General features: G+C 36.7%; 1 protein-coding gene across 7 annotated transcripts; it reads left to right on the top strand.

The window, feature by feature from the left end:
- Positions 1 to 2215: 2215 nt before the first annotated feature.
- LOC148869805 (ubiquitin receptor RAD23b-like) lies at positions 2216 to 23124 on the top strand. 7 transcript variants are annotated; one of them, XR_016107331.1, is made up of 16 exons: positions 2290 to 2526; positions 2927 to 3088; positions 6613 to 6651; positions 6741 to 6811; positions 6912 to 6956; positions 7354 to 7389; positions 7523 to 7558; positions 17646 to 17826; positions 17903 to 18058; positions 18140 to 18202; positions 20497 to 20544; positions 20621 to 20730; positions 21573 to 21651; positions 21740 to 21859; positions 22179 to 22226; positions 22736 to 23124. XR_016107331.1 is itself a non-coding variant. In XM_088970313.1 (15 exons), exons 1-14 carry the CDS (start codon positions 2461 to 2463, stop codon positions 21854 to 21856), a joined length of 1209 nt encoding a protein of 402 aa, XP_088826439.1. In that variant the 5' UTR covers positions 2290 to 2460; the 3' UTR covers positions 21857 to 21859; positions 22736 to 23124. The 7 variants fall into 7 exon arrangements, 3 of the variants coding, with proteins under 3 accessions (XP_088826441.1, XP_088826439.1, XP_088826440.1); XR_016107332.1 differs by having other exon boundaries at positions 22620 to 23124; XM_088970313.1 differs by lacking the exon at positions 22179 to 22226.
- Positions 23125 to 23517: the final 393 nt, after the last annotated feature.

Here is a 23517-nt window from a genome sequence, read left to right as displayed (position 1 = left end):
ACATGGGTAAATATATTTACGCATGTAAGTGTTTCCTATGAAATACTTACCTAGGTAAATAAATTACCGAAAAGCAAATGGGGCGTAAGTAATTTCCCCTATAAAAAACATTATTATAAAAGTGTAATTTGACTCATTTGTTGAACATGCACAACACACATCGTCCAACCCTTTATTTAAGCCATAAATGCATAATTTATTCAAAAATGCACAAGTTACAAGATAAAGGAATTCGAACAATGCAAGAACACACTAAAAACATATTGAACTTTATGAGCAAAAGAGCACCAAGAGAAAAGAGAAAATGACTTAAGAATTCTCTACAATTGGCACAAAAAACTAAGAGACGCCCAAGCCTTTCTTCATATCATTGTATAAGTTATCCATCTAATACATATATTGAATAGGGATAAGTTTAGCCTAACTTTGCTTCATACTCCTGACCTAGCCCAAATCATACTCCTGACCTAACTTTGCTTCATACTCCTGACCTAGAAGAGTTTAAGGATTTAGTAACATCATCCAATCCATCAAAAAGGAAGGGAGACCACTAATCCACTCTCCCATAGTAGAAAAAGAAAGACTAGCTAGCTAATGATCAATTGCATTTCTCAGACTTGCTTAGACATTGAATTACAAAGATCAAATGAATTAACTAAGAAATAGAAGCCATGATGAATGCCATGAATCTCCCCATGCAAGGCATAATTCTTGCACCTTAGGCTATGTTTGGTTTGAAGGGAAAGGTAGGGAAACCTTTACAATTCCCTTCCTTTATTTCATGGTTTTCAAAATTGGAAGGGACCGGAAAAAAAAATCTAAGAATCGGTCAGGTAACTGGTTCTATTTCACCCCAAAACAACTTTTAGACCCCAAATCCTTGATTTGGTCAGTGACCCATTGACCTGAGTGGTCAAATTGTCAAACCATCGACTCATACAACAGTTTTTGGCCATTTCTTATTTTTTATTTTAATTTGTTAAGTTAAGAATAGGCTATTCATTCGAACCAAACAATCAGATTGTTCAACTTGAGAATCGGCCCCTCCTTGTGCAGTCCTGTTTTAAAAACCCCGTTTTCCCTACCTTTTTCCTTCAATGCTTCAATCAATAATCCTTTGCTGTTTGAAAATACATTTGCACACCGAATAGAGATATTACCTGCAATGTATAGACCAAAAAGGATACAAAACCTTCAAGAATACTAGCAATGCTATGAGATCTAGAAAAAAATTTAATGCTAGTTGCTAACTTGACATGTGCCAACCTGACAAAAATGTTTTTTGTTGATAATGTAGGACAAGCTCGCATTTCCAAATATGGAAGTTACTATATCCTTTTTGTACTTTCATTATTATTTCATTCATTCTTCCCTTTACCTCATCACATTACATGGCTATCATCAGACTAACCAAAGCATGGAGTGATTTACATGAAAAGACCTACCAATCAAAATAACCGCCATTGGATGAATGGAAGAGGATGATACCAATAAGACCACCTGTGACAATCTCCATAACATCATCATCTAAACCCCTCCCAACTACATGGGATTTACATGAATCCTGTCCATTAAGTTTTATTTTGTACCATATCCATCCTTAAATTATGGGCACTTAGGTTAGGTTTGAGAGTGCTTAAAGATAAGTGTTTTTTCAAATAATCACTTATTTTGGATAGTGACCACATCAATAAATATTTATTTATATTTGGGAAATAAGCTCAAATTTGAGAGACCCAAAATTTGGGCTTATTTTTAAATACTTATTTCCTTTTTGGCTTATCTTGGGCCTGTTTAAAATAAGTGTTTTTTCACCAAATGTTCATAAATCCTTTTTAGAAAAAATACTTGTTTTAAACCTTTATTTTTCAAATAAACACTCTCAAATTTGACTTAAATCATTTCTTATTACTTCCACCATTTTGGATCTACCTCTAAGCTCTAAGCTCTTGTAGCCCTTCAACTTGTAATGAATAATTTCTTATTTCTCATTACTTCATGGCAATAACTTATAAATTTAAGTAGGGATGTTTTATTATGTTGGCATCTCATCTCCAAACATTAGAACAGCGTTTAGGAAGAAAGTTCCAAACAAGGCAGCCCCTAGTAATTTTCGCTACTTGGCCAAGTGATCGATCGCTACTTCGTTAGGGACCGTTTATGAAATTGTCAGAAGCTAAGAAGATATATTGAGCGTCGCATGTTGCATATGTCCGTATATGGCAAGCGGAATATCCCATGTGTGTGTGAACTGTGAACTATATATAGCTTTCATTGCACTTCTTCACTATCTTTTCTTTCTCCGACCATTTCTCCAATCTTTCTCTTTCTCTCTCTTTCTCTCTCTCGATCTCTGAGATACTCTAGGGTTTCCTTTCTAGGGTTTTTGCTTTTCTGGCCTTTTCTTCTCACATAGTCACATTCCTCGAAATTGATCTTGGCTTCTGCAAATTAGTGGAGATGAAGCTGACTGTAAAGACATTGAAAGGAACCCACTTTGAAATCCGGGTTCAGCCCGGCGATACGGTGAGTCTTCCTCCCTCTGTTTATCTCTGTACTCTATAATCGCTTTTGTCACTTGGCTTCGCTTGTTGATGGATTTTGAGGGCTAATGTCAATGGAATGCACTAGTACTTAAATTTATTGAACGAATTTGCTGAAACAAAGAGAGAATTTTGTTGGTAATGCGAGGTTGTTTTCTTGGGACAAATCAAATATGGATTTTGTAAAGAAAAGGCTAGGTACGGATGACTAGAGCAAGTATATGTTATAAGGAAAATAAGGAATCTTGATTCATTTCCTTAACCAATGGTATATGCATTATATGGTTATAGAACTTTTCATGTTTTTGTTGAAATCGAGCTTAACGACATTGTATAATAATTTACATGTAAATAGTTTAATTTTTGTGGCATCTTTTTCTTAGGTTATGGCGGTAAAGAAGAATATTGAAGATGTGCAAGGAAAAGACAGCTACCCATGTGGGCAACAGTTATTGATTCATAATGGGAAGGTGTTGAAAGATGAAACTACATTGGAACAGAACAAAGTCAGTGAGGATGGTTTTCTTGTTGTCATGCTTAGCAAGGTACTAGTTTTTTTTTTTTTTTCACCTTAAAGTGTTATAACAACAATATGATTTTGCAGTAATTCTATGTCCAGCCTTTGTATTTTTATTAGTCATATTTGTAGTCAAGAATATGTTTTTTTTTTAGAATATTTTATGATAAAAGAGGTGGAGATCATTGGCCTCAACAATAAGGGTGGTAGCCTGTTGGATATCCATGATCACGAGAAGAGTTTTTAGAGCTGTGATCGTTGATTCTGTCATTATAGGTTAGCAATACGTTTCTACCTGCACTTTCCCTAGAAAGCTGGTTTTGCACGAATGGGTTCCTTCTCCCTGAGGGAGTGGAGGAGTCCTCAATGGACTAATGTGACATATTTGGGCATGATTGTGAAAGGACAATTATAAGGTTCAAAATATTGTCCGTGCTACAAGGGGTTAAAAACGAGCTTCTCCTCGGGTTTATGGAGACTTGAAGTGGAAGGGGATTCTTTTGTAGTTATTTGCTGAATGAGATTACTTATTGATGTCCACATACTATAACACGCTTTACAGGAGGGGAAAGGTTGATGTCAAGTGGCAGTTGTGTTGAATGTTTTGCTTGTTTTGTAGGTCATCCAACATCCTAACTGAAGTTTAGTTGGAGGAGGTAGAGGAAACCTTTTATTTGTGGGGATGGGTATGACAGAGTAACACTTATTTCAATCTTTTGTATAGTGGCATGGTCAGCCATGATTTCAGTTGGTCTTACCCATTGACAAGGTAGAACATTTCTACCTCTGTTTTTGGCTACTACTAAATAAAGATTTGTTCTTACATGTTTTGATGGAGTCATTTGGGAATTCTATTATCACTAATATTCTCCCTGGTGTTATATTGGTACATTATATGGGTGTCAGATTCAGATTTTCATAGGGATAGGGTCCAGTATGTCAATCCCTACCTATAGTTCAGCATGAGGACAGAAGCTGCAAATGAATGTAAATTACACAAAAGTCTGTTTTGGTTTGAGGCTACGGGAGCAGTAGTTGTGTCTAGGGTCCTTATAACGTGACATATGTTGGTTAATATCATAATAAGAAGATCATAACTAACCATTTGAGGAGCCCACCCAAGAAAGTGTCCACATGAAAAATGAATTATCCGAAAACTGCCAATTATCTATGCATGCATTATTTTGCTTAGCTGTCTGTGACTTTTGATAGAATTGTTCTTTGTCATTTAAATACTGGCAATGAAAAAACAGTTGGGATTACATGTTAAACTGATTTTCCCCAGGTAGCCTTCACGAAAGACTAATCAAATGATATGTTCAAATCGTCCAAATGTGACAAGTGGCAAGTTATGGTCTAAAGACTATTGTAGACTAATCAAATGATATGTTCAAATCGTCCAAATGTGGCAGGTGGCAAGTTACATCTGTTTTGTACTTTTATGAGTTAGATTTAATAAATTTATCTTACCTTTTCAAAAAAATAAATTGTAGAGGCCTTGTATACACATAACCAAGCCTTTTTTAGTATTGATAATCTGGCGTACATCTTTTCTTTCTTTATTGGGCATGTTATGCTTTTATTTTTATTGTTATGTCTTATTAGGAGGCTGTTAAGAGTATTCCTTTATTGGGTCCATGGCCATATTTCTTTATTGTTTTATTGTTGCTGCCCCACTAAGGGTACAGATGTAATTTTATCTTTTATTTCAGCTTTAATATAAAATATAGTGGGAACTTTCTACCGCCCATGACTTGGAATTATTTTCTCTCCACACTTACATTCTTTCTTCTCACTGCCTCATCTCTTGCTGTGGTTCTCTCCTTTCAATCTTTATTTTCTGCATCAAATTTAGACTTTTTTATTTTTGAAATTAATCGTGTTCCAGCTAATGCCTGCATGCCTTATTGAGTTCCATTTGGAGCATTCCTAGCATGTTACAAGAAGTGTTGTCCCAAGCACTTAAGTTTGGCATGGTATCTGGTCCTGGCATAGCTAGGCTTATTAGTTTCTAGCTGTCCTTATAACTGAAAAGTTATGCTATCTCTCCTCATTGTGGATGCTTTGGAAATTTGATTTCTTTAGGTGCTTGAGCAAGGTGGTGGAAATGGATGTTGCTTCCCCTCATTTTTGTCCCTTTTCCTCTTTATTTTGGATAAACGGGCTTTATTTTGTAGAATTTGGATTGTGGATTCTGATCCTCGAGTCAAGTGGTTGCTTCCCTTCTATTTCCTTTACTGAGAAGAAAGGATAGGATGTTGACTGAAGGCCATAGGATTATTGAGAGAGGTCATAAGCAATTGGGTAGATGATGGTCTAAGAGCATTAGAGCTATGGGCAGAGGTTAGAGAGGCTATGGCCTACTATTCCATTATTCTGCTGGGGTGGGGGGAGGCGTCACAATTGCATTTAGCGTTTTATTTATTTTTTATTTTTTTGAGTTGGCTGGTCCTGATTCTATATGAGTTGTTGGGAGGTCTTGAGAAGCACTTGCCCCTTCTTGTATTGAGATGTTGGTAGGAATTATTTGGGAAACCAAATTTTTTGGTTTGTCAGGTCCAATTGGGAGAGGCCTGCCCTATTGTAGGTAGTTGAGCTGTTGCCTTGCCCCTTAAACTTTTTCCTTTTTATTTTTATTTTTTTTTGAAGGGCTACACAACAAGGGGTAGCCCATCCCCCAACCCATAACACCCCAACCCAGGTGCAGGCGGGATTCTATCCCAAGTCTCCACTACAACCAGCAGGAGACCTTACCAACCTGCAGGTTGGCACCTTGCTGTTGCCCCTTAACTTTGCTGGACAGGGATCTCTCTTGACATAGAGCAATTCAAGCATCATTGTGAGCTGGGTTGAGTGGGCTTTGCTGGTAACTTTTGAGATATGAGTAAATTGAACATTGTTTAAAGAAGCATACCTTGGACATTTAAGATGATGGATATCATCTTGAATGGTGCATTGGTATTGAAGTCCTTTATGGTAAGCTTCTAGTAGTTTAGATATATGATACCTGGATGTGGATACAGACATGATGGGCCCAGTTATGGGAAGCAGGGATGTGACCCTCCATTTCCAAAAATGTTGAATACAGATATGGGTATGGATACCCCATGTATTATGATCATATCATGTCTTTATATCTAGTTTTTGAAGGTAAATGCCATTTGTCAAGACTTATGTTTTTCCAATTTTATTAAATTTATAACATGTGCAGATATTTTTAATAGTATAATTTGTTAAAACATACCACTTTACATATTTTAAAAGTGATAATGTTGTGGAGTACACCTAAAAGTATCCATGCAGTATCTGGTTTTATATTTAACATTGGTACACTAGGCATGCACAAGTATCCAGATATCAATAGGTTCAAACAATAATTTAAAATGAAAGCATCTTATAATTAGATGAATCGTCTGTTACGATCATGTAAAATATATTTTGTTTGCCTGATATTTCAAGACAATGGTTTGGTAAGACATTATGCTTGGACCATATCAGAAAAAGCTTTTCCTTGCTGTATGTAAAGTTCTAATTCTCTTGTTATTTTGGCAGAGTAAAGCCATGGGATCATCTGGGGCCTCATCTACTCAGGTCTGTCTTGCAAAAGGGGTTTGTAATTTCTTTTCCTTGATTGCATTGTTTTATATATTATTGTAAAAACTGAACCTACTTTTGAACAGCCTACAAAAAATGCCCCAGTAGCTGAACCATCTCCTCCTCCTGCTGCAGCCGAGGTTCCTTCAGAGGCACCGTAAGTTAATACCATGTGCATCCTTATGTAACATTGGATGTGGTAGTTTTCAGTTTTGACTTATTTGACTTGCATGCTCTTATGGGTTCTCATATTGCAGTGCCTCAACGAGCACTACATCTGCTTCAGAGAGAGCGACTTCTGAGTATGTCTTCTGTCTCAAATTCACAATCTTTCTCTTGTCTTTTCAATGTTTTACTACTGACAAAGTTCTTTATGAATTCATGTGCCAAGTGACTGTGAAGAATCTATGTTTTGTGTTATTGATCTGCAGACTGCACACTGAACGGCTTTCTATTCAATTGTTAAATATTTTACTTTGATAGTTTGTACTTGACATTTGAGAGTTGATTGTTATATTGTACATTGTATCGCTGATTGGCTTCTCTTGCTGCACTTTATTGTCATGGATTCTGCTTCAACAGCAATAAATTAATTAGCAAACTGTTAGCCCTACCATTAGGTTCAGCTAAAAAGATCCTGTCCTGGGTTTCTAGTCTATTAGGGCCGTATCTTCTCATGATTGCTGTATTTGCTTGTAGCTTGTGGAATGAAAGGAAAAGAACTTCAGAGCACAAGTTAGGTTTCTCCAGCCAGTTGACTTGTTAAACCTTTTGCTATGGCCTATTACAAAGTAGCTTAACACTCAGGTGAATTGTTAAACCTTTTGCTAGGGCCATATCTTCTCATGATTGCTGTGTTTGCTTGCAGCTTGTGGAATGAAAGGAAAAGAACTTCAGAGAACAAGTTAGGTTTCTCCAGCCAGTTGAATTGATAAACCTTTTGCTATTGCCTATTACAAAGTAGCTTAACATTCAGGTGGTCAGAAGTGATGTGCATGTCAACTGTCATTGGAGCCCGAATGTGAGAAGATGTTGGGCCTCCTTTTGGCTTAAATAAGTCAAGTTTTCTTTAGTATATTTTTAGATAATTTACTCAATAAATGTATTTTCCTACTCATCCGAAAAGAAAATGTTCTTCTCATGATTGCTGTTATTTTTCTAAAGTACTGATTTTTCTCTAACTTGTTCTCTGAAGTACTGTTTTTTCTCTAACTTGTTCTCTAAAGTACTGTTTTTTCTTATTAATAAATCTTTATTTTTATTGATTACCAAAAAAAAGAAAAATGTTCTTATTGGGGGCTCTGTATTTGTGAGCTCCTGTCAGTGGTGTGTTGTACGATTATTCCTCTCTATCAATAAATTTTACTTGATCTTTTCTCAGAAAAAAATATTTTTATTGTCATATGGTCCTAATTGGAACATTTCATAGTCAAGGATCAAAATATCAATATTATATTGGGCGTATTGTATCGGTATTGGTGACCATGGGGACACATGGATACAATGATACATACAGGTTTTGGTAATGATACACAGATTTTTAAAATTTTAGAAACCTGGGATGATAGACTACATCCCTCTAAAGCTGATAAAAAAGTATGGTATCAGTCAATTTGATACACACCAATACCCACTGATGGGTATCGGGTGTATCGATACTTTGATCTATAGCTCAAAAGCAAAACAAGAAGTAAATGGGGAATAATGTTTGATTTTTTTTTGGGTGGGATAACCAATGAAAACTGTATGCAACTATGCAACTTGTATAAGCAGGTTGCAAAAGTAAAGAGTGGGGTTATTCATCAATAAACAAAAAAAGTAAAGAGTGGGGTTAGGTAACAAAGGCTAGCCTAACAATGGGGGCAATTTCATTGTTCATAACATCCTTTTATCATAACCAAAGTTTCAATGTTAACCATAAAAAGGCATTTATGTGGTTCATATATACATGTTTCAATGGGTAAAGCAACAACTAGTTGTTTTGGTCTCTCTAGTTGATATCGGTGCCTAGGCACTTAGTTTGTGTAAACTCCAACTCCATACCAACTCACCACTGATTGGAGGAAAACTCAAAATAACTCCACTGCCTTCCTTTATATTATGCATTTTTTTCTTTTTTCTTTTTGATATCTTGTGAAGGTCTGCAAAACTGGGGAGCCCATCCCCCAACCCCCAACCCAGGTACAGGTGGGATTCGATCCCAAGTCTCCGCTTCATCCAGCAGGAGACCTTACCAACCAGCTGGTTGGCACCTTGCAGCTTTTTTTTTTTTTTCTATTTTATATTATCATCATTTGACCATATTCTGTTAGCAAGCAAGACCCAACAGTATTTTCTCATGCCCAAGGCATAACGTGTTCTTGACCCATTGTCTCAGCTGACCCAAGATTCCAGAGAGTATATAGGTGAAAGTCATGTCAGCCAAGTAACCGAAAGAGGGTCTGGCTCGTGACATTCTGTTATTCTGTTGATTGGAGCAATGTAGCATTGATCTGTGGGAAATAAATCAAGGAAAATTCTCACTAGACTCTCCTCCTCCTTTGTTTTCTCTCCTCCCCCCTCCCTCTCTCTCTCTCTGGTAGGAGGCTGGGTTGAGCCTCGAAGCAACCCCTGAGTTAGGCAGTGCCTAACAATTCCAGAAAATCTGATTGCCTTATTATGGGGTTAGCAGTTGAATGGTCTATCAAAAGAAGGAAAGGTTGTATGGGAAGTAGGACCTGCTATGGTGGTTTGGGCAGTATAGTCAGAAAAAAAACAAGACTGTTTGAAAATAAATATAACACAGAAGAAAAGTTATTGAAAGGTTTATAGGGTAGTTTGATTTCTTGGATAGGAACACACACTTTTCAGGAATAGGCCATATAGTTCTTTTTTTGGACTTGGTTCTCTTTTTGTATCTATGCACAGAGTAGAAGATGTACAGAATTGACTTGGGCACTGCAGTTCATTGTTGTGTAGACTTGACTTTTTCTGTTCTTTTTGAGTATTACAATACTTTATCTTCTCTCTCTCAAAAAAAAGTAGAGATACAAACAAATTGATAAACCTTTAAAATTACTTTCTGGTTGACTAGTTGTTAATCAACCACTTGACCTAGTCTATACTTAATTGTCCTAGGCAATTGCATCATGAGTATTGACCGACTAGTTAGTGATGCAGTTGGTCCGGCCTTCTGATAATTACTTGATTGACTCGACACTTGATAACACTGAACTGTACCGGAGGTCTTACCTGTATATGCCAGGAACACACAAATGATGGTTCTTTGATCCTTTGGTCTTTTAAAGCAATGTTTTTGACCCTCCCCCTATTAATGCCTTTGTCTTCACTATTTTCAGTTCTTCTACCCGGGTTCTTACCCAGTTTTCCAGTATCAGAACAATTACCTGAATTATTTTTTTCCAACCCAACCAAATCAATTTCGTACATTTCACTGTGTGGGATCATCAATCCGGATCCTGAATAGGCCCATCCTTATTTAAGTTGTCTCCCTCCTTTTTTATGAACTGGCAAAGTATATTTGGATTGCTTCAAGAGGGAGAAGTTTCTAAAGGTGTAACTGTAGAAGTGTATAATAACCACAAGTTTCAAAAAGTATGTTAGTTATAGAAAAAGGGTGCCAACTGAAACGTCTACAGCTTTAGTCCAAGAATAAACCTTTAGTCCAAGTAAACGTCTATAGTTTACTTGTAAGATTCAAGGAGGGGCTGCAGCTCGCGCCTCTCCCTGGGATGTTGTATGAACTCACTCTAAATCTGCTTCTGAATTAATAAATTTATTATCATTCATAAAAAAAATCATATTGTGGATAATATCATTGGTTTGGGAAGATTTGTTTTCAAACACTCTGCTGTTCCCTTCCATCTAGATGGTCTACATTGCAGCAGCTGGGAATTGGGACCATATACCATAGGGATTTCCCACTGCTTGATAGGCCCTTTATGCACCAACTTTCAAAGAAGGCAGAGATGGATTAGGGAAAAACCAAGCTTATATGAAGACTGCCAAGAAGTTGTATCCCATCTCTCCCTCTTAAAAATTATTCCCCTTTGGATCTCTTTGCAGCTCACTAACTGAGCTTCCAGTCATCAATGTCTTCAGATCCACTTCTACCAAACTCCAATGCTAGACCACCAACAAAATTCATTTTGAGGTTAAATCTCACCTACCTTAGATAAATCCTTATTTGAGTGAACTAGTAAGCGTGTACGTGCTTTGCATGTAGCAATTCTAGATGATGATAATGATAGTAATAATGTATCTAAAAATTTTTATAAATATGTATTTTTTATTTTATTTTTGTTTTTTTATATATATGTGTTTTTATTATTAACCGGATGCAGATTGCAAAATGCAAATCTGATTACACAAACACCTCATCCAAATATGTGATAATCGGATCAAGTTGTGAAGTTTCAAGTACCATTGATAGACCTACTTGCTTGGCAATTTTCTTCTTTTTATAATGTTTTTATCTTTTTGGTATATCTTTTTCTATTCATTTATTAAAGAAATGTATGATTTAAATAGAGGGAATTGAATGAGGAGAAAAGTACTAGTTCAATTTATAATTTAAACCTCACAATTAATAGGGACTAAATTAAAAAATGAGTATTTTAGTCAAACGCTCCACAATCTTATTAATATTTTAATAGCAGTGTAAATATAGAATTGTAGATGTGTTCATTTTTTTCTATAATTTTTGTATTATGTGTGCAAAAATAAGGGAAAATTCCCAATTAGTATCCTATACTTTGAGCCTAGTGCCATTTTAGTCCTTGAACTTTAAAATGCGACAATTTGGTACTCGAATTTTCAAAAAATGTGCCAATCCAGTACTTGTCGTTAATCAACCGTTAACCAACCATTAAATGGCATTTGAAAAGACACAAATGCCCTTTGAGTGTCATCTAATTTTCTTTATCAACCATCCAAACATTGACAAAAAATGAACAGTCCCAAATCCTTGCCTCTTCTATTCAAGAAAGTTGGGGTCATGTCTCAGTGGGCATTTTGGTGGCTTAAACTTTCTTGAATGGAAGAGGTAAGGATTTGGTACTGTTCATTTTTTATCAATGTTTGGATGGTTGATAGAGAAAATTAGATGACATTCGGAAGGGCATTTGTGTCTTTTTAAATGCCACTTGACGGTTGGTTAATGGGCTGGTTAACGATAGGTACTAAATTGGTACGTTTTGAAAGTTTGAGGACTGAATTTTCACGTTTTAAAGTTCAGGGACCAATGTGGCACTAAGCCCAATGTACAGGGTACTAATCAGGAATTTCCCTTATTTTTGTTTAATACAATAATTATATAATATTATACATGTGTCTAAATGTATTTTTGCAAAATTTATGTACTTTTTTTTGTATTTTTATATTTTATTGATTTTTATTATTTATCCCCAAAAGTTGAACTATTGATATTTTCCAAATAGTAAAATAATTTCATGTTTGGTGAGTTCTAAATTATGTATTTCATTTTCATTATCAATAAGAATAATTCTTGTTTATTACATTTTTTTTTTAATTTGATTAAAAAAAATATCATATATGTGTTTAATGTTTTCTACATTTTTGTAATTTTTATGCTTATTTCTATTTAAAAAATTGTATTACCTAACTATGACTTTATAAGTTGATCAATTTGATTTGGATCATTGAATTGCTTAGCCATCACTTTGATAAAGAATGGTTTTGTTTTTTAGTCAGTTTTAAAATATATGTGTTTACATTGTTAAAATATTGACATATATCTAATTAGTAGCATTTATTAGTGGAAAATAACTTAAATATAAGATTCAATAAGAGAAAATGGGAGTTAATACCTTAAGTATAAGACTTAATGAGAGGGGATTAAATGAGGTGGAAAGTAGTAATTGAAGTTACATTTTCAACCCTTACAATTAGAGATGGACTAAATAGACAAATATGGGCATTTTAATTGCCATTAAAGCTGTAATAAAATGACTTTTATACCTTTTTTCAAACAAAGAAATAGAGGGTAATTTTAATCCAAAAAAATTCCACTTTGCATCCACACTTTTATATATAGTATAGATAAAATCTACAAATTTCCTTTTCTCAACTTGTAGCAGTGTTGGCAGCCGATTCTTTAGAGGATTTATCATCTTCATCCACTGGCACCTCCATCTCAATATATAAGGAAACTGGCTTCACTCGACATAGGTTGGATCACAGGAGGATTCAGCTTGCAGAGCAAGTTTAGCCACTATTTCCCCATCTGTTATCAAACCCATTTGAGAATCCCCAACAAAATCGCTATCTTCTTGATCTCTGCTACTAGAAATAGCTGTTTGGTTATACTTTTTTTGCCGTCATCTCTAGCTCTACAATGTCTCTATAAGCACAAACTGATTATTCACCTTGGGTTGCCTTACTACCAGCTTCAAACTCCCTGTGTTCGGCCAGCTGATTTTTTTAATGAAAATCTTTGGTTACTTGGTTTGTTGTACTGCTTCAAACTCACAATAGGTACTGTTGTACCTTATTTTTTGCCGCCAACTCTAGCTCTACAACGTCTCCATAATCACAAACTGATTATTCACCTTGGGTTGTTTTACTACCAGCTTCAAACTCCCTGTGTTTGGCCAGCTTTTTTTTTTACAATGAAAATCTTTGGTTACTTGATTTGTTGTACTGCTTCAAACTCACTATAGGTACTGTTATATCTTATTTTATTATTGAATAAATGGATTCTGTTTTTTGATGAATGAATGGGATTTTATTTAAAGAGGAGGCACAAGGTGTTACCTCCCCTTAAAGGTGGTTCCAAACTCAACTCTTTTCAGATTGCAGTTACAAATTAGCCAAAAACAGAGAATCCCTTGAAGTCCCTTGCTTAGCTAAAGAATCTGCCAAAGCATTTGCCGATCTACTAACCCACTGAAAGCTAACTGACATGGTTCCTGTAAGCCATTTGACTTTTTTGATGATGCCCCTATATCCCCAAACAACAGTTTCTGGGTCCGACATCCATCCCACTATCACCTTAGAGTCTCCTTCAACTATCAAATTAGTCACTCTAAGTTGGTTGGAAATCTGTAGTCCTTGTACCACAGCTAATACCTCAGCCCTTGTAGAGTCTCCATAACCCACTGGACCTGAGAATAAGGACAGAATGTTGCCATCCTTATTTCTCAAGATCCCTCCTATACCCGAAGGTCCTGGATTGCCTTGACTGCTCCCATCAAAGTTCCACTTTACAACTCCTTCCGGAGGGGGTAACCAACTTGCTTGTGTTCTATTTTTCTTGGATAGTGTGGGTTCTGTTAAATGGGTAACCAACTTGCCATAACCCACTTGGCCAGGACTGAATAAATGAGTTCTGTTAAAGGTCTATTTTATTCAGGCCTTATAGTTTTTATTAATAATAGTCTTCTACCTGAAAGTATGAGTTGAAAGGAAGAAGTACAGGGCAATCCTTGACTTGATAGCTATAGTATTTATAAACAGAACATTTCTACACATTCAATCCTGGCCAAGTGTTCCCCATAAAAGACTATCTGTTGTTACTAGATCTGGCAATCTGATTCGGGTCGGGTCAGGTCAGATTGAGTGGGGATAAAACATTTTTGGGTTATTTCGGGTTGGGTCAGCAAAGACTAGACCCTAGCTCTAAATATTCAGGTAGGGGGTATTCATGGGTCAGACAGTTCAATGGTTCAACTTCCTGGGTCAGCTGTTTTTTGACCAAGTCAACGTTTTTTTACCAAAAATATGGGTTTAATTGTCTGGCTCAAATGGTTTGGACGTTTAAACCAACCAGGTCAACATTGGGTTGAAAATGTTGGTATGAAAATAGATGACCTAGCAGTGATGTGTGGCCCAACCTGACCCGACCCAGATTCTCCTCAGGTTGGGCCAGCTTAGGCTGACTTTTAGTTCGGGTCACTGCATAGGGGCTCTAACCCGCTTTTTCAGGTTGGGTCGGTGGTTGGGTCAGGTCTGGTTGGGCTCATGTGTTGGGTCGACTTTTTACCAAGTCTAGTTGTTACCCCTGTTTTAGCTAGAGCATCAGCTAAGATATTTGCAGACTGTGGTATTCACTTGAGCATGCTGTTCAGTTCTAATTCTTTAGCCTGTCTTACAAATGGCCTGAAACTCCAAAGAATGTCCCCATCAGCTTGCATCGATGCTATGACTGTTTGACAATCTCCCTTCAGTACCACATCCTTCAACCCTTGCATATAAATAAGGTTTAGTCCTTGAACAAATGTTAGGATTTCTGCTTTTAGAGAGATGCCTGGCCCAAGTCGGCCTGAATCACCAAGACAAATGTTTCTGTTGTTGTCTCTAACAACCCCTCCAATTCCAGATTGCCCTGGGTTGCATAGTCTGCACCCATGAAAATTGAGTTTTAGCCTTCCCGTGACCCCGTTTCAGGTAGGGGTGTCAATGGACTGGTTTTGGATTGGATCCTGTCCAAGCCAAAATCAATTTGGACAGGTTGGATGGACCAACAAGACATTGAATTGGACCAGTTCAGAGTTAATGGTCCAAAGTATTTATTGGATTGGATTGGACCTGGTCCATCCATAATGAATTTATATTGGATTGGGTTGGATTGAGCCAATATCTGGTTCATTTATAGAAGATAAGAATATAGGTGTCAGTGGACCGGGTTTGGATTAGAATTAATCTAAATTAAAAAAATCCTAAGAGATTGGACAATCCAGACATTGAGTTGGACCAATCCAAAATATTCATTGGATTGGACTGGACCTGGTCCATTTGTAATAGACTCACATTGAACTGGGTTGGATTGGACCAAATCCAGTCCAATTGACACCTTTAGTCTCAGGTGCTGCCCATTCCACTTGTCTCTGCTGAATTCTAGGTTCTGGTCCTTTTGGTAATGGGTCAGTCATTTGGGCCCAGTGTTTTAAAAGCGAAAGGCACACAAAAAGTGACAGTTTCCAAATGCCTGAGGTGCAGGGTGCAAGGTGAGGCGCACAAAATAAAGAAAACTAAAAAAATAGAAAAAAACATGTAGAAATTCTAAGAAATCAGGAAAAAATAAAAAAGCAAAGTTAATTACTTAATTATTAGCTCCTATTTTTCTTGAACAATATTTCAGAAGAGAAGGGGGTGGAGCCCCTGTTTTACTGTAAAAACATTTCAGAAGAAAGACAATGAAAAAAAAAAAAGTAACGAGTGGGTGAAGCCCCAGAAGAAGGGGGGGGGGGGCGGAGCCCCTGTTTTACTGTAAAAACATTTCAGAAGAAAGGCAATGAAAAAAAACAAGTAACAAGAGTGGGCGTTTTTCTGTGAACAAGAAGAAGAACTGAAGGGGGAGAAGGAGAAGAAAAGAAGAGGAAGGACCTGTTTTACTGTAAAAACATTTCAGAAGAAAGACAATGAAAAAAAACAAGTGGGCGGAGCCCCTATTTTCTGTGAACAAGAAGAAGAACTGAAGGAGGAGGAGAAAAAGAAGAAGAAGGGGGCGGGCGGAACCCATGTTTTCAGTGTAAAAAAAGATGAAAAAATACTGAAATACCTGATGCTGATTGCTGAAAGCCTGTTGGTCGTCCAACTAAGAGATGGCCTCTGATAGAATGTCGAAGGTGGCTGTTCGATTGAGAGGTGGCCTGAACTTGTTGATCCAAGAAGAACGTGGAGGCTGAGGGCTTGAGACTTCGACTGATACTGGGACTCTGAGAAGCCTTGCATGGCAAGTTTTTTTCTCTTGAGAAGGCTGTGACTTTCTTTTGAATTTGCTATACCATATCCAACCATTTTGGCACATAAAAGGAAATAATCTATGCACATAGCATTATAATCTATCTATAAAAGTCAATTTAAAAACAAATTAAAAAACAAAAGGCAACAAATATAGATGCGTGCCTGGACTGCCTGGCGCCTGGTCTGAGGCGCACACCTTAGGCGCAGAGGCGAGTGCCTTATTAAAGTGTAGGCGCCTTGACCCATGCGAGGCGCCTACTCTCGAAAACACCTTGCCTTGCACCTCAGGCGCGCCTTTTAAAACACTGTTTGGGCCTACTTTAAAGCTCACTGTGACTCCTTTAAATAAGAACATATGATTGGGTCCACATGTGACTGGGCCAATAAAAAGACTTAAGTGGTCTCAACAAATCTCTTTTTCACTACTTAAAAATTAAAATATCCCCAAGCCTGTCCCTCCCTCACTTTAAAGTGGGGTCCTAGGTTTCATTCTTTTAAGAGAAGGGGAGGTTACAGAACCACCCAAAGTGCTATAAAGTCTCGTCTAAGGAGGCTGCTCACCTCTTTATTCTCTTCTACTTGCTCCTAGCATACCTACTACTTATTCCAAAGCAGCCCAACTACCAAAGAAGAGGAGATAGAAGGGATGAAAGCACCCCTAGAGCATGGAGAAGAGAAAGAAGGAAAGAAGAAGAAGAAACAGGAAGGAAAACAACAAGAAGAAATATCCATATGGTTGGAATATTCTCTATGAAACAACAATAAAAAATTTCTATTTACCAGTTCAAGAACAGTTCCAGCAAGGGAGGAAGGAAAAACCCAATTTAATTGAGTGAACTATGCTGCATGAAGATTTATTCAAAACTTTTATACCAATAGTCATGCTGGTAGAGTTGCACATAATTTATTTGATGAGTAACAAAAGTTCATTAATGTATAAAACTAAATTTTAAGCTTGTAACTGGAATTAGATTTTAGCATGTTTATTTCATGCAGATGACTGCATGCTTGTACTTCCATGTCTGCATGCCAACACTTAAAATTCAGGCTTCTACATGTACATGGGTTGGTTGACATATGCATGCTACATGGCTACTATTAGATAAAATGTTAGATCTTTTCCATCTTATGTATGTTTATTTACTTTTTTTGTACATGTACATTTGTTTGAGCTTTATATAAGTATACTAAATCATGTCCTCTCTCCAAATTTTTCTATTCAACCTTTCATAATTTAAGTTGTACGTTAAGTTTGTCATATTGACAATTTGAAATCTTAATTCCAGGGTTCCTGCATCTGACGTCTATGGTCAGGCTGCATCCAATTTGGTTGCTGGTAATAATCTTGAGCAGATTATTCAACAGATAATGGATATGGGTGGTGGAAACTGGGACAAGGAGACTGTCACACGTGCACTTCGTGCAGCTTACAACAATCCAGAGCGAGCTGTGGATTATTTATATTCTGTATGTTCAATCTTTATGGTGTTTCACTTTATGCTTTTATTGGGTTTTAGTAATTGACTTTGGGCCTGTTCTTCAGGGTATTCCAGAAGCAACAGAGGTTGCTGTCCCAGTGGCTAGCTTCCCTTCTAATCAGGCATCTGGTGGGGCTAATCCCACAATTGACACTGGTGTAGCAGGGTCTGCACCTCTATCTGGAGCACCTAATTCTTCTCCTCTAAACTTGTTTCCTCAGGTGAGTGCTCTTTTACTGTCATTACTTGCGATTCATACATGTTCCTCTATAAGAACTTTATTTTGAAATAAATTATACCAGGAGACACTTAATCCCAGTGCTGCTGCTGGTGGATCGCTTGATTTCCTTAGAAACAGCCAGCAGGTGCGGTTACTATTCTATGAATGCCTTATGTTGGATTGGAAAATTAATTATTCCTGACTTGTATACATTTACGTAATATTTGGTCCTACATATTTTTACAATTAAAATGCAAATAGTATTTCATTTAGAAGCAAATGAAAATGGTGGCAATTCATAATTGGATGTTTAAAACTTCATGAAAAAAGAAAGAAAGACTTGCAGAATCCTACATAGATAGAGTACAAGGTTGGTAAGGTATCTGGCTGGTTGTAGCAGAGACTTCATGAAAATGGTGGCATTTGCTGATCTCTCCACCCATTGTGTACTAACAGACATATTCCTTGTCTGCCACTTAAATTTTTTGACTTCATTTCTTTAGCACCATATGGTTTCCTCAGGGTTCTGCAACTGCCCCACCACCACCTTGGAGTCCCCTTCTATAACAAGCTGTCCTACTCCTAATTGATTTGCAAGTAGCATTCCTTGTATGGAAATATTATAAAAATTATACATTTTTGGAAACATTGTGAAATATGTAAAAATATAAATAGCTATTCTATGCAATGATATAAGATGCATAGGTAGACCCTTTTAAATTATTAATTTATTGTCTTCTTCCAAATCATCAAAAAAGAAAAAAAAAACTAAGAAACTAAGGTTAATAGGTAAAATAATACACTAAGGTGTTGTCCTGTAAACTTTAAGAGTCAAAACTACATGATAGAGTAAGTTTAAGCAAAATTAGAAGTCATAAGAAGTGCAATAAATCAATCAGATAACTTTTTATACAATAAAAACTAAGATTTATCTTCAGGTTTGACAAGAATTTCGAGTTGGCTCATAGCAGTATTCATGTCCATTAGGTGGGCAAAAACACTGCTACTACACATCTAAAATATTGTTGCAAACTAACGTTATAATACTTTCTCTTGTACTCCACATAGCAGTAGTAGTTTTCATCAAGTACCTGTGGAAATGGAAATATAAGGAAATATATGGACATTTTAAACCATGGATATAATTGTCTCTTTTCTTCGCCTATAAGATGCAAACTTGAGGAGAAAGTTTCAAAATGTACCCGTGTCTCAAGTGTTAATTTTCATAATATCCAATCCCAGCAAAAATGCCATAGTTTCTGGAGTGGCAGGGTTAAAACAAGTTTTGGTTGGCAAGGCGCTGGGGGGATTACCATAGCTAGTAATGACAAAAAAGTTGACGTGCAAGAAAATGAATCGCGGGTGGTCAATTAGCAAAATGTGCAATCTATCAAAAAAAAAAAAAGCAAAATGTGCAATCTACACCAGAAGAGTCAGAGAAGGTGTTGACTAAAATATCTAACAAAATAAACATAATCAGAAAACGAATGATCCTTCATACCACTAAAGGGCCATTACCCAATATTTGTCCTCTCTGTCCGGGGTCTTGGGAAGGGTGACTGGATGCAGGCCTAACCTATATTTTTAAACACAGTAAACACATAGTGGCTGCTCTCATACTCTCACACTGTCAACTTGAGATTTTACCATTTCACCAACCAATGGCCACTATCATCCTTAAAAGTTAAAACCACAATAAACTAAAATTCCAAGTAATCTGATGAAGCATTGACAGTTTCTTCAAAATTTCAGATGAACCAATCTAAAGCATTGCCAGTTCTTCTAATATGTTGTAACAGAGAAAGAAGCTATTTTGCATGGAGCCGTGTTCCTTCAGTTGTTAATATCAACTTTTAGTTGATGCAGTTGCTGGCTTTATTATATGTCCTTATCTAAAGTATTAAACCATGCTGAGTCATGAACTTTAATTGTGAGTTCCAAGTGTTCCACCGCAAGTTGATGGTAATGATAATATCTTGAAGTTATAGAAGAAATAATTTTTAGGGTGACTAAGCTTATTTTGGCAGGCATACAATCCAACTTCTCTTGTACTCTATATCGTTATTTTGATTTTATAATTTGGTAAAGGATGAAAGATTTAACATCTTCTCTTAACCCTGTGTTGCTTGCAATTGAGTACAGATGCTGCAAGACTATTTGCACTAGAAAACAAAATTGAATATCTACCTTTTATGGTCATTGCATGTGCTTGGACACTAACAATAATATATATATATATATATAAAATTTTTTACTGTTTTTTAGGTTTCCTTTGTATACTTGTTTCTTTTTTATAGCATTTGCTTTATATACTTGGTGTTGTTTGCAATCTGGTTGACATGCAAAACTTTTGTTCTCTTGATGCACGCACATTTCATTAGTTAAGATTTATACCACTACTGATCTTGAATTGTATTTCTTCTATTTGAGTGCTTCTAGTTCCAAGCATTGCGTTCAATGGTTCAAGCCAACCCACAAATTCTACAGGTCTGTATGTTTTCCTGAAGGGGTTGCTTTCTTACTATTTCAGAATTCTAGACCTAAGCTGCTTCTTCTGTTACAGCCAATGCTCCAGGAGCTAAGCAAGCAAAATCCTCAACTTCTGAGACTAATTCAGGAGCACCATGCTGAGTTCCTTCAGCTAATTAATGAACCTCTTGAAGGTTCTGAAGGGTGAGTAATTCAGACACATTTGACTATTAGTAAATATAAGAAATTTGGTTCTGCTGCTTGTCCTATGATACATTGTTCTGCTTCACATCTCTGTTCCATACTGTAATTACTCTTCACCAAATTACCACGTTGATTAATTCTTTTGCTTTTGATGCTGTCTGTTTATCATGAAGCTTTTGCTTATTATGATTATTGCAAATTTCTGAAATATTTTAAGATAGCTTGAACTTCCCTGCTCCATCTTTTTCTTTCTGTTGGCCAAAAGTATGGTGCTCCTTACAGAAAACTGAAAACTGATGGTGGTCCACTTGAGATGGATGTGCTTTGCCATGTCTAAGTTGAGTTCTTGTGGCAAGAGTAGACACTGCCACAGCTGGCCAACTGAAACTAAAGAATGTGAAAAAACCAAATTTTCTGATAAATTCTTCTTTCCATATTTAGTTTGCTGTCTAGTGGGGCATGAGAGGAACATTTTATGCTGGATTCTAGTCATCGATGGTCTTCAGATTAACATCTGCAGAAATATACTTGTTTTATGCTTAAATTCTAGGCAGCTATCTACCTGACTGAATTTCCAATATGAAAGATGAGAGCATAAAAGATAGCTTGCTTTATAAATTTGGCCTGCCATTTGGTAAAGCCTATTTTAGCTTAATAGCTCTGTTGAATCATTGAATGTGGGGCATCTTTTGAAGGCTGGCATTATTCGTTCCTTTTGATTCGAGCTATATGTCCAATTGAGTTGCTCTTCTTTTCCCCATGGGTGCCTTAGTTTGTAAACCCTATGATACCTTGTTTCAAATCTGCTGATTGAAGAAAAATATGTAATTATTTGGTTTCAGAGATCTTTTTGATCAGCCTGAGCAAGATATTCCCCATGCTATCAGTGTGACACCAGCCGAACAAGAGGCTATTGAACGCGTATGGTTCTCCATTATTCTTTGTTCGTGCCTCCTTTTCCCTGTGTTTCTTTCTTAATGATTCCCTCACACGTTTATTTCTCTTCCAGCTTGAAGCAATGGGGTTTGATAGAGCCCTTGTCATTGAAGCATTTTTAGCTTGTGACCGTAACGAGGAATTAGCAGTCAATTACTTGCTGGAGAATGCTGGTGATTTTGAAGACTGAAAGGTAACCTTAGGTGCTCTACTCTCTAAAACTGTACTAATTAGCTAGATGTGGTATGTACATTCTTGCTTTTTTTCTTAGTTACTGAGACATTTTGATCTGTTTCTATGCTCGTAAGCAGTAGGCAGTTAGATTGGTTTACTTTTTTAATTTATATGCATTTGTAGTTTTGGTATAATGCGATCCTTTATTGGATTGAACTATTCCTACAATTTTTAATGGGAGAATTAAGATGAGGATTTCCTTATACTGGTTATGAGGTACTTGTCTTCAATCGTTAAAACTGATCCTTGTTGGTTTGGTCTATTTCTATTTTATTCAGGTTGTAGTTCCTTAGTAGAAAAGTCAGAATTGAACTATGGAATCTGAGGTACCTTCTATGAGTATGAAATCCTATAAATGCATTCTGGCTACTATTACTTACTGTTTAGAGGATAGTGTACATTAGATCTTCTGAGGAAGAGCATTTTTTTATTCTATGGTCTAAAACTCGATGATGGGCTGAGGTGATAGCTATAGCACCAACAATAATGGTTATTTATTTGGTTAACAATCTGGACCTCACTAGATGGGTTACTGCTTACTATATAGCCTATGCCAAGTAGATGGTCTGAATCACCTAAGGAATAGCCATATCCCTTTAGATCAACACAAAATTGGCCGTTAGATGACTTACCCCTTTCTGTAGCGGTGCCCTTTTATGACAACATGGCTTGACACACCTTAATTATCTGGTGTTTGTTTTCTTTGTGAGGAATGGCAGCCAGCTCCAATGGACATTTGACATTTGCTGTCTGAGTGGAACAGTTTTAGGCAGTTGATCATTTATTGTGATACCTATGTGGATATCACCATATGACATCTTATTGTGTTGTTCAGCCTCAGGAATGAAGTAGGGTGTGGTGGATCATATCAGATAGCTTTCAGGGGATATGACCATGGTGTCGAGAGTTTTTTGTGGAAGCGGCACAATATTCCCCCTTCACAAAATTCGGAAGCATTTAGCACATTGGTCCTGCAATTCCGGGTTTTATTTGGATGGTGATTTCACTTGGGTACCTTCTGATCCATTAACGTGAGAGCCTTCTGAGTCTGCATGGGGAAAGCTTATTTGGATGCTGCAGTGGAACCATACAATGCGTTTAAATTTTTGCTTGATTCTTTTGTGGTGTTCATGCGTGTCCTATGACATGGGGAATTGCCACTCTCTCTGATAATACTGATAAGACATGATTTTTTTCTTGTGTTTTTTCTCCTTTGGCATCTAATCTGTGGCTCACAATATTTGTCATACATATTATAGGCTGCGTTTGGTTGGACGCAAAATAAAACTAAAGGAAAATGAAGGGGATTGATTAGGGCACTTCACATCCCTCGTGAAAAGACAAAAGATAACCGTCTTTTCAAAGCATCCCTCTTTTCTAGTCCCCTTTCGTAAAAAGAAAGGGATGTTCTCTAATCACAAGTTAACAACTCAAAATGAATCCTTGGAAAATAATATTTGTTTTCTAACCAGTCGAAAAGTTTGAAATATCAATATGATGAGATATGTTTAATATAGGGCATATTGTATTTGGTATCCAGAGGGACAGGTATGATATGCACAGGTGGAATGGTTTGATGTTGCACCATTCCTTCCGTATGATTGGATGAATCCACGT

The sequence above is a fragment of the Nelumbo lutea genome, chromosome 2 (genome assembly GCF_056320005.1).
Source record: "Nelumbo lutea isolate HS-2025 chromosome 2, American lotus-T2T, whole genome shotgun sequence".
Classification (NCBI taxonomy): domain Eukaryota; kingdom Viridiplantae; phylum Streptophyta; class Magnoliopsida; order Proteales; family Nelumbonaceae; genus Nelumbo; species Nelumbo lutea.
This window is presented reverse-complemented; position numbering and strand designations above follow the sequence as displayed.

Excerpts from the sequence above, each read along its gene's own strand:
- LOC148869805 (XM_088970313.1), top strand. The coding sequence starts at position 2,461 with ATGAAGCTGACTGTAAAGACATTGAAAGGAACCCACTTTGAAATCCGG. Across the intron at positions 6,812-6,911 it reads GAGGTTCCTTCAGAGGCACC|TGCCTCAACGAGCACTACAT; the intron begins GTAAGTTAATAC and ends CTCATATTGCAG. Across the intron at positions 6,957-7,353 it reads TCAGAGAGAGCGACTTCTGA|CTTGTGGAATGAAAGGAAAA; the intron begins GTATGTCTTCTG and ends ATTTGCTTGTAG.